The following is a 12277-nucleotide window of genomic DNA, read 5'->3' on the forward strand; positions in this document are numbered from 1 at the left end:
AAACAACATGGGCCCGACTGCAGGAAAGTGCATAGAAGCCTGGGTCGACGCTGTTGACACTGAGACAAGAAACTAAAGATATTTATTCCAAGAGGCCCTCTCCAACCTGGTCTGTTTTAAAGGACCCTAGTGACTTTTAAACCCCCTTCTCTGTTTTTTAAAGACATATTCAATAACTTTGACATTTCACTGCAAAAATATTTTCCTGAGCACCCCTGTCTACAAACCCGAGTGCCCCTTTATTTTAAAGTCTGCTTTCTCTGTTTTCCCTTGCAGGGCTGGGCCAATAGTATTTGATCATTTATGTGCATTTTTGTTTAACACCTAGTTTGGACTTTCTTTTATTTTGGTACCACATATTGCTGTTTGTGTTTCTTCTGTACCTGCTCTCACAGCTCCTGAAGAGTAAAACCTATGCCTTGGCCTGCTCTATCCCAAAGACTAAAGGAGATATACTGTCTAGTTGTACCCATTTCACCTTTAGGACTGGTATCACTGCTGCTTTTATAGTAGTGTGGGCTGGGATGGTGTTTAAAACCAGTAGAGCACTAGTTATGTGTCACAAGCTATCTGTATATGTGTAGAAGATATTGACAAGCATTTCATTTATTTCCTAAGGTCGCATGGCGCCTCCTTCAGATGACCTGTCTCCAAAACCAGTAAAAGTAGCCGTTGGAGTAGCACGTAAACATTCAGATAACGAAGCAGAGCATATGGAGGAGGATATTGCAAGTGCGCTCTCTACAGCATCCAGTATTATAGCTTCAGACATTGTGGAAGCAGCTAAACCAGAATCTCCGAAAGCAGACGTATCTTCTCCTGTAAGGTAACGCAAACCTTCATGTGATAATGCCTGACTGTGCACAAATTCACAATATGTACTATAGAACGATCATGTTTTCCAATAACTAGTCTGTTATGCAGTTTGCATCACTGTGCTGAATTGATATTGTACCTTGCAATGAGCTTTGATTAACAAATTAAACAGCTCTTCAGATTGAAGCATTACATTAAAAGTTGACATTTTCGTAATAGTATATTCGAACTCTCTCTGATATAAATGAATGCTCCCATGTAGAATCTTTCTTCTATTTACATGATATTAGCATATTCTCTGACATTGGAGCTGGACTTGACATTGTTTCCATAAAGTACCTTATATTTATTAGCTGAGCCACTCATTTTGTCTTTGTGCAGCAAATGCTCTCCTTCGCTAACAATTGAAGGTGCATTAATAAAAGATTTTGAATATTTGTAATGGATGTGGAAGGAGATTGATTTTCCCTCAGGAAAACCCTTGGGTTGCCTTTATAACAGTTTGTGAATCAGTTTCATGTTCCTGTGTCATGCCTAGCTTCACATGATGTGCTTAATCTGCCATTTAGCGGTTGTTCAGAGTATAAACACTTTTTTACTAATGCAAGAAAGGTGGTGGGCACTAGTGCGATCCATGAATGACATGTCCATGCTACCCACATTGCTCATTCTTATCATTGCCCTTCGCATATTTTTCACTCGATCGGTTAATTTATGGAGTGACCGCATTCAAAGTCTTTGATAAGTCGATCTCGAGGAACGCACCAGGGTTTGGTCTTATGCAAATGACAAATGTTGTAGCCTAATGGAAAACCTCTACTTTTCTGTTGGTCTATAAAAATAGTGTGTGCAATACATGTTTGCCTAGAGACCGTAAGGAAGCCGATGCCAGGCCTGTAAAAGGTTGTATACTCGGGCTCATAGTTTTATTGGCTGCTAGAACCCTTTCTTTTTGTACTATAACCTGTACTGCTGTGAAGTTGTTCTCTTGTAGAGTGAACTTTTGTTCTGGTATTGTCCAAAGATGTGAACAATATGCTCTTGCTTTGGTCTTGCCATAGTTGCAAACTGTATGCAAAAAACATTCTGACCTGGAAGTAATGTTACTTCCAAGTCTGTGTTCCTGTCTTGAAGGGAAGTGCTTTGGGTCATTTGACGGTAAATGTGGTGCAAAATGTGTTTGGCTTTCCAATTCAATGGACACAAATTTCAGTTTCACTAATGAAACATTTGTGTATAGGCGCTTTATAAATGCCATATTATATCATGTAGAAGTGGTTTTACCAATGATGCATAGAGGCGTGTAAGTACGTCTGTAATTTAGCAAACCCAGTAATGCTTGACACTGTAGGAGCGTGCATGGATTTTTCTAGAAATTGAAGAGCTGCCCCCTTTCATCTGATAAGCCCAAAAATTTAACCCCTTTGTACAATTTTCAATTTATTTACATTGAGTGCATACCCTCTTGATGCCAATTTATTTGATTAAATCCACTGTTTGTAGATTTTGTGTTAAAATCCTCATCTCTACAGTAGATGTCATCTATGTACCAACAACAATTCGGAATGCCTTCTAGTAAGGCTCTGTTTTCTACTTTAGAATGTTCCTGGACTGTTTTTCTTTTTAAACAGCAGTTCTTCTCTTTGAAGGTGAATGAGGGGTATTTGAAACTCTCTGGGTCTAAAGGTTGCATAAAGAACCCATTACTCAAATCCAGCACTGTTAAATTTACACCAGTGCGTGTTAATCCAGAAGTGTGCAGATTTTGTAACTGTTTTAGTGTATGTACTATAGTCCAAAATCAAACGATAAGTACCATCTGGTTTGGCCACTGGAAGAATTGTTGTATTATTTGGACTTGCCCATTGTATTATGACTCCTTGGTCTACTTTTGCTTTTATATAAGGGATATCTTGTGATACAATGGGCTATTGTTTGAGGACCAAGTCTTGCCGAACATCAGTATTTTTGACAATTAACATTCATTGTCGTGACCATCATGGTTCGAATTAGTGAACTGTTTGATTGGATAGGATAGGGGGATTCCCAGGTATCTGTCCAATTCCTCACAAAGTGCTGCAGCCCTATCATGAAGGAGGGGATTTGGCTACATTCTTTGTCAACTTTGAATGCCTAGCTACCCATTTTAACTGGAATGACACTCTTAATACCTGATATTTGTCTCCCTTAATCCTGAGGGAATTTCCATTGGCGTAACAAACTATCAATGCTGCTGAAATATGCCTAATAACGATATTAAGGGCCCTCTTGACTAAGGTAGGGCAAACCGATTCCTTTTTATACTGGAAATTGTGAACTGCTCCATTTCCCCACAACAAGACCCCTATGACATTTGCTGGTAGAATCCAAAATCTTAATCAGCAAATGGTTTGGGAAGAAGTTACCTGAAGTCTTGGAAGCCCTGAACGCTGAGGTAACTCAGTGCCTACACCTCTACAATGAGCCACCTTGCAAAGTTGACAGCCTTTCAGATTGACCAGGCTCACTCCGAGGCTTTTCAATTTGTTCAACACCATCTACGAAAGCCCTGCTGCCCCCCACCCAAAACTAGGAAAGAAACTAAAACCCCTTTTAAGGAACACCCTCTCCCTGAAAACGGCGAAATTTCCCCTTCCGTTCCCCTGAGAAAAAGGGACGACAGAGTAAGAAAGACTGTTATTCTACCACTTGTCAAATCACATGGGATACTGGAAATCCCTGGTAATAGGGGGAAACCCATTCCTCTCTTTCTACCCACTTGCTTAGCTTTTGGAGAAAAGGGATGTTGTGCTCGAGTGTGTCGGAAGAATCAACCAGAAGAACCCATGGAAATAGGGTGGTTGGATACAGAGGAAGAGAAAGGATTGAGGGGGGGAGGGCAGGCTGGAGCTATCAGAGGAGACAAAACAGCTCATGTGCACGACCAAACCCTTCTAGGCCTGCGAACAGGTTCAAGTAAATGAAGCCTGGATCAACGCTTTAATTTACACCCATAGCACTTGGGCTTTGTATATCCAAACACCCTGGACTTGGAGGAGGCAATGAAAATCATGTGTCGATCGAGATGCTGAGGTGTATCCTAAGATACTGCTCACCTTGGAAGTCGAAGGAAACCCAAACCTTGCTAAAATTAGCAGCCGTCCCCAGACTCCCGGAGGAGATCATTACTGGTACAGATTTTCTGAAATGTGCTATTTACTTCAGCCCCCTCCCCAGGGAGAAACCAGGGAAATATACTCCACCCCCCCCCTTGTCATCATAGAAGTAATTTCCAGAAAAATGCCTGGATTCCTCCAGAGTTTGGCAGAAGGGGAACCAACCCTTTGGGACTAGGGAGACTCGCCCTCTAATCCCAAACGCTAAGCCTAACACCCCCTAGGGAACAAGGCAAGTGGGATCCCACTGAGGGTGGTCTCCTGAACCACCTGTGGGGATCGAAGATTCTCCAAAAGAGATATCAGTAATTCTCTCTATTCTCAAGATGGAAATATTTTTGTTGGCTAGATGGCACTTAAATTGTGTGATGACTTAAAACCACCTGTAAGAACGACTGGTGTGGTTTCTGGCCCTCTATCTGCACAGTACTTTCTTAGAATAAGGGCCCACTCTAACAGTCCACCCCCTAACAGAGTGGAGAGATAAAGAGCAAGTCAGCATTGAAGGAGAGAAGAAGAGATGCAAGCGCAGCCAGAGAAGTGCAGGAACCTTCTTCTTGGAGTTGTGGCAGGGAATGCTTACACCCCAGCCGACCCAGGAGTCAGAAGCCCTCGACCCAAAGGAGGAACATCGAGCACTCCCCGCAGGAGAAGCGGACAACCGGCATACTGAGATGCCGGCACCAGGGTCCAGCAGGAAGCCCAAGCCAACGAAAGATGGGGAAACGATCTGCCCGATACCCCAAGGGAACAGAAGAGGGGATGCTCTGACGGCCAAACTCCTGGATTCTACTGAGGAGCACCGCCCAAGGAAATGAGATGCATAGTGACTCTCAAGATGGGGTGAGTGACCCCACCTTGGGGTCAGCGGTGGGGCCGGGAAGAAGGCCAAACTACAGTGTTAGGGTACTACCCATGTTTATATTGGGAAAATCTTACCAGGACAAGAACTACCTTTTGTCCAGGAGAGAGAGTCATTCCTCTGGACCAAGAAGACATCTCATTTAATTTAGTTAGCTTAGCATGTAAGGGACAGTTACGATTTTGACATTGAACATTGGGACTTTTACTTTGGACATTCTAACAATATGTATTTGAGTTTATGCAGGGAAACCCATCTTCGAGTTAGGGCAGGATAGGGTTTCTTTTCCTTTTTACCCTTTAATAAAAGTCTATAGCGAACATTATGACCCCTCTGTGTCAGTCTTACTTCTGCACCCTTACAGCACTGCACCCTTACAGCACATATAAAAGCAACCAAAAATCCCAAGTGTAAAAGCTGGGGTAATACAAAAGTATCCCTGTTGCACTGCATTGTAAATTTTTTGTGCAATGTTCAACAGTTGCACACATGTAAAAGGGAAACCTAGTTTCCCAGTACTGATAGTCTGAAGAACTGATCAGTTTCCCTACTAAAAATTAGCAAAAGGCAGGCGAAGTGAAGTTGAAGGCTCACTTGCACCTCAAAAAGTCAGAACAGGTTAGAAAGAAAAAATCAAAAAGATTGTGGGCTCCTAGAAATTATGGAGGGAAAGTTGCCAAAAGGGAAATCTTTCCAAATAAGTGAGAGATCCAAAACCCAAAGGTGGGGCGAGAGTCACCAGCCCACAAGGCGGGGCGAGAGCGATGTAGGGAAGTAACACAGGCGGAGACAGTAATGTCCTTCAAGTCCTTTATTCACTACGCTGGTAACGACCCACGGCAGGAGGCTGCACAACTGTCCTCTTGAACTCCTTCCCTCACTCCCGCTGGAACATAGAACCTTTGAGTCATGCAGGATCTATGTTCCACAGTAACTAACAGTGATGGAATGCTGGTCAACTTATGCAATGTTAAAGCACACAACATTCAACCCATACTGAACATTTTATGAAGTGATACCTTTCATGACAGTACCTACCCTAACACCTCCTCTCCTTAAACATAAACAAGAACTAATGTGACAAATTACATTTCTTATGTTAAGGTAGAATAATAAAATGGCAGTATCCTAACCCGCCTTGAACACACTTTTGAAGTTGTACCTCTTTCAGCCACCAAATTCCTTGTATCATACACTCTCGTTGGTCGACTTGAAGAGAGCCACTCTCTCTATTCCAAATGCCATCTCCCTTGACTAATACCGAAGAGCCTAAATCCTTCACCACTTGTTTAGGCTCAGAAAACAGTGAGGCTCCTTTGCGAACCTTGGTGGGAAGTTTGATCTTGATCCAATCGCCCTCTTCAATTTTGAGTTCTCTACAGCAGTTCTTTTGATCATACCGCTCTTTGGATCTGACACCTGATTCAAGCATTTTCCTTCTCGCTGTTTCCAGATCCACTCCAACCATTTTTGACTTGCCCATCCAACCCGGACACAAATGAGAATTGGGCTTTCTACCTCTCAACATCTCAAACGGGGTTAAACCCGTGACACCGTGAGGGGTTATCCTATACTGGAACATCTGTTCCATCACTGTCCTCACCCAATCCCCACCAGTAGCTACCACGATTCTAATAGCTTCCATAAGAGTCCTGTTGAAGCGTTCTACACACCCATTACTTTGGGGATGATATAAGGAAGTGTTGACTTGTTCTATCCCATGCCTATCCAAGAAATCTCTACACTCCTTAGACAGTAATTGGGAACCATTGTCAGACAAACACCTCCTAGGAAACCCTTTTCTCCAGAATAACTGTTCCAGGAATTTCATAATGCTACTGCTGGAAATGTCTTTAAGTACACATATTTCTGGCCATTTTGATAATAAATCCATAACCACCAATAGGTAGCTATCTCTGGCACCTCCAATGTTAACTGGACCTAAAAGATCCAAAGCAATTTCATCCCATGGGACACGGGGACATTCCCTGATTATCATAGGGACCTTCTGTACTCTTAATCCTTTGTTTCCTTCCACACACTCCGAACACCCTTTAACCTGTTCCTCGATATCTTTGTCAATACCAGGCCACCAGAATTCAGATCTCACTAATTCTTTGGTTCTAGGCAGGCCTAGATGTCCAACATGGGCCAGATCTATTACATGTGTTCCCATTCCACATGGCACAACCATTGATGTCCTCTATGCAGATAGTTATCGTGAGTCCATAAGTCCTCCTTCACTCTAGAAAATCCACCCATGTCACCATTGTAATTCTTTCTTACCTTCCCTCACCAGTGTCAGTATCCTTTGGTAAACCACATCTTCACTACTAGCAATGTCCCAATCATCCTTCTTCAAAGTCTCATGTACTCGAAATATCTCTGCAGTCTCCTCTGGGATTAACTGGCCCTCACTGGTATGACCTTCTCGGTGAACCGACCTTGACAGGGCATCTGCAACCACATTGACCTCACCACTGATATGGAGCATGGTAAATTGTAAGCCTTGTAGCGCTGTGACCCACTTCATAATGCGCCTTGATACACCTTCCAAACCACCTTTGGTAAAGATACCAACTAATGGTTTATGATCAGTGCAGGTTGTAAACTCCCTGCCCCACAAAAACCTTTTAAACTTTTCAACTCCCCAAATACAGGCAAGAGCTTCTTTTTCAACAACAGAATATCTACTTTCAGGCCCCTTCAACGACCTGGAACCAAATGCCACAGTATGCAAACCAAGTGAGTCTTCCTGCATGAGGACAGCCCCAACACCATAATCACTAGCATCAACAAAAAGCAATGTGTGTTTCCCTTCTTCAAATGTTTTCAGAATGGGTGCGTTGACAATGGATTCCTTTATCATCTCAAACTCCTTCCTACAATAATCACTCCATTTAAAAACCACCCCTTTGCGAGTGAGCATTCTCATATGCCTTGACATTTGATAGGCCCTTAATAAATTTGCCATAAAATTCAACTAAACCCAGAAATGATAAAACATCTGCCTTTGACTTGGGATCGTCCATCCTTCTTATGGCTTCAATAGCTTCCTCTTTGGGTTTGACGCCTTCACCCGTAATCTCATGGCCTAGGTAAATTACCTTGTTGGCTTTAAATGTAGACTTTTCTAAAGCAACAGTGAGACCAGCCTCATTCAAAATGTGTAACACACTTTTCAGCCGTCGATCATGTTCCATCTCATCACTGCCACACACCAGTACATCATCCTGATAGCACATCACTCCTTTTTCTCCCCAAAGTAATTTGTGCATAATGCTCTGAAACACACTTGCCGCCGAAACTAAACCAAACGGCATGCGCACACATCTAAACAGACCAATGGGTGTGATGAATGCTGTGAGGTCTCTACAATCAGGGTGTAACTCAATCTGGTGATAGGCAGATTTTAAGTCTAAGATAGAGAATACATTGGAGCCAGACACACCTACAAGTAAATCATCTATTCTGGGTAATGGAAACCTGTCTGCCACCACCATACTATTCAGATGTCTTAGGTCAATGCATAGTCTCAACGATCGATTGGTTTTCCTGACCACCACAATGGGGCTAACCCACTGAGAGGCATCTATTTTCTCAATGACTCCTTCACTTTCCATTCTCTTTAATTCTTCCTCTACACCTTCTTTAAGAGCTAGAGGAATGGTACGCAATTTTTCAATTTTCGGCACTGCCCCTTTTCAACCGGATTTTATGGACAAACCCTTTCAAGCATCCCAATTTGTTGGAACCCTTTTTCGTTTGTGAATCTGTGATATTCTCACCCCTCACAGACAAAACTTGCTCAGGATGACTCGCTTCAAGTCTGATTTTCAACTCAGCTTGGTCACTCCATGAAAGCAACTCTCCCCCTTTATTGGTAACATATATGGTACCTGTGGATTTCCTATCTTTAAACTGCAGTTCAGCATTAAAACACCCTATGATTTCTATGGGTATATCACCATATGCATTCGCTCTGACACAGTTCTCCCGCAGGGTACAACAATTGAACTTCTCCTTCCACCCTTGCACACTTATCAGTGCATAATCCGCCCCACTATCCATGAGCATTGATATGAGTATTCCTCAAATTAGCACAATAGCATAAGGCTTTTTCTTTTTTACTTTCCCATCAATGGCATTCAAGGTAAACACAACTTCCCTACCAATCTCACTATAAGATTCATCCTCATTGTTTGTACTGACATCAAAAACCTGACCTGAACTAGAATTAACATTTTTACAATATCTGGCAATATGACCTCTCATGCCACAATCATTGCATATAATATGTATTGCGAAACAATCCTTGTCAGATGCAAAATGTGATAAGCTCCCACATCTGTAACACCTCCTAGCTGGGGGACCTCTAGGTGATCCAGCTTCTCTAAAACCCTTGAAGGAATTGGATTCCCTAGTCAATCCTCTGTTGTCTTTTGAAGGTACCCATTGACGATTCCAGCCCCTGCCAGCTGATGGCTTACTCTCCTGTCGATCCTCAAACCTTTTACCTGGATGCCTAGAGCGTCTTGGAGTTCCTGAACCCATTCTCTGGGCAACTTTTGAGACTTTCTGGATTGCACCTTCACACTCCTCTATTTTGGGTTTCTCAATGCCTGTCTGATTGTCTGCTTGGAGCACCTTTATGCACTTGTCAGTATGTTCCACCATCTTTGCAATCTCGATTGCTCTATCCAAAGTGGGATCCCTCTCCTTCCACAATTCTTTCCTGATGTTGTCATTGTTACATTTGATCCTCAATTGATCCCCTAGGTGCTCATCCTGGCAGTGGTTAAACCTACACTTAACTGCCAACCCCCTCAAAGCCATAATAAAATCTTCGATACTCTCTCCATTCTTCTGACACCTGCTGGCAAATTTGTACCTAGCCAGTATAATATTTTCCTCAACCCTATAATGTTTGTCTAGTTTTGCTAAAGTCTTATCATACGGACCTGCATCCGGCATGTCTATGGGCTCTGGCAATTTTCTCAAAACCTCCTGCCCTGCCATCCCTAACCAATGGAACGGCAGCGCCTCTTTGCGCTCATTGGAATAATTGGTACCAAAGACAGCCAGCGCATATTTGTGGAAGCCTTCCTTCCAGTCCACCCAGCACACTCTGGGCTCACCAGGGAACGGCAAAAAGAACACTGGTGCAGGCACATTTGCCATGTTCCAAAACAGTTGAGTTCATGTCAAAAATGCAATGAGGCAGTTCTATATGCAAAATCGCACTTCACCCGACAAGATGATGCTAAAAAAAAAATGCTGTAAAACTCACCAACCAGCTCTTTTCCCATGAAAACACCTACTCCCAGCATCCGAAGCAAGCAACAGTTGTCCAGTGTGGACCGGGTAAAGTACATGAGAATCAGCGTACTGCTGCGTAGCGCCGAAATACGGAAGTCACTAGAAAACAAAAATGGCCACCACGTCGTTGGGTCCACTTTTCCAATGCGTGCTGGTGTACTAGTGTAGATATGCACCACCTCCACAGAGGCCGCGTCGCCGTGTTCTACCTTCCAAGGCTGGGACAACCCGCGGTGGCTACAAGCAACACGTGCAGCTGTGACTGTCTCTCCTCACCAGGTACTCGCGAGCTGGCAGTACTTTCAAACAATAACAATCGCGTCATGCAAAATGCAGGCCAGCAGACAAAAATGCACACATTTTGGCGTCGGCAACTACCTTCATTCCTCTGTGAAGGTCCAGGTCGGGTCTCCGCTCGCAGCGCTCCACGCTGTGACAATGCAAGCAGCTGGCCTCTAATTCGGGTCTCCAGCAAGCTCCAGTCGCTGCGGTGGCCTTCCACACCAGGGAAACCGCATGAATGTGCCAGGGGTCGTCTGGCAGGTTCGATCCTCTTCCTCGTCGTCAGCTGTTATGTAGGGAAGTAACACAGGCGGAGACAGTAATGTTGTTCAAGTCCTTTATTCACTACGCTGGTAACGACCCCCGGCAGGAGGCTGCACAACTGTCCTCTTGAACTCCTTCCCTCACTCCCGCTGGAACATAGAACCTTTGAGTCATGCAGGATCTATGTTCCACAGTAACTAACAGTGATGGAATGCTGGTCAACTTATGCAATGTTAAAGCACACAACATTCAACCCATACTGAACATTTTATGAAGTGATACCTTTCATGACAGTACCTACCCGAACGGACCCGAACCCGCAGGGCGGGACGTGATTGACCCAAGCCCGCAGGGCGGGGCGAGATTGCCCAAAGCCCGCAATGCGGGTTGAGAGAGAGACCCAAGCGCGCAAGGCGGGGCAAGCGAACATAAACCCACGGGGCGGAGAGGCCCAAGACCCCAAAGGACAAGGACTAAGAGGTGTCTAGCAGGACAGGCCGCCAGGATCTTTCTTGGGGAAAGTGTACAAGGAGAACAGTCAGAATGGGTTGAGAACACAGGTCAGACGTGCCCACCTGAGAATAAAGACAGCACTTATTCCACTGAATTGTAAATGCAAGAGGAGAAGGTTGGAGAGCCATTCAGCCTATTGGCTTAGATTACACTGTGACGGGGAGCCCCTATTGAGAAAGACCCACGAAAGGCAGGGGGTGGTCAGAAGCCAACCACCAGTCATTTACTCTGGGCCAAGGTCCAACTGTATCTTTGTGAAATGTATTTGTTTCTTTATAGCGGTATGAACAGAATTCTGGTAAGCATATGATTATGGACCAATGAGTTTCATGTTTGTAACGGACACCCACATAGTTACTTTATAGAGTAGGACCAAGATTCTTAAAGTTAGGGACAGTATAGATTTTTGGTGATTTAGAATGAAGAAAAGTTCAACCACAATGCCACCTTGTCCATCTCCTAATTCTGATCTACCGCAATGCGTGGGATAGGACTGGCTATAGTTACCAGCCTAGTAGGCCTCCTACCCCAGGTTCAGAGTGGACTCATCCCCTCTTAACAAAGTCCGTTTATTGACCTCTACATATAGTTTATCATCCCTGGCAATGTTAATAAGAATGTTCCAGGCATTGTGGCACAGGTATATTTCTGCAGTTTATTACGATCCAGTACAGAACATGCACAGCCACTGCATGCTCACATGAGAGAGCACAAGGGAATGGAATATGCTCAGTGGCATCTGGAAACTGCACCTGGTTTTCCTAAAGTGTGGCTGTGTGTAAAATAGTCTGGTTTGCAGCCCACTGTTGCGGAATTCCATTACCTTTTCAGAGAACCACTCCTTCAATTCCATTGAGGTTGTAATCAAAACACACAGGTGCCCACACATAAATGAATGTGATGAAAAATGGCATGCACATAAGTGGGTGACCTGCCCTGCAGTGGAACATAGGGTCAGCAACACCCTTTCATATAAAAGTATGAAATGTTTGTCTAAAGAAGTAATAATCACTTTGAACTCTAAAGTCACTATGTATTTATTTGAAAACAGTTGGGTCTTTACTTT

At 43.8% G+C, this 12277-nt stretch overlaps 1 protein-coding gene across 2 annotated transcripts in view; it reads left to right on the forward strand.

The window, feature by feature from the left end:
- The window catches only part of PHF3 (PHD finger protein 3), a 909072-nt gene that overhangs the window by 460970 nt on the left and 435825 nt on the right, over window positions 1-12277 (forward strand). For both annotated transcript variants that reach the window (XM_069606191.1, XM_069606192.1), the window contains one exon: window positions 619-826. In XM_069606191.1, coding sequence (XP_069462292.1) covers window positions 619-826 — 208 coding nt within the window. The remainder of the gene's footprint in view (window positions 1-618; window positions 827-12277) is intronic.

Source organism: Ambystoma mexicanum, chromosome 4p (genome assembly GCF_040938575.1).
Source record: "Ambystoma mexicanum isolate Mex_15411 chromosome 4p, UKY_AmexF1_1, whole genome shotgun sequence".
Taxonomy (NCBI): domain Eukaryota; kingdom Metazoa; phylum Chordata; class Amphibia; order Caudata; family Ambystomatidae; genus Ambystoma; species Ambystoma mexicanum.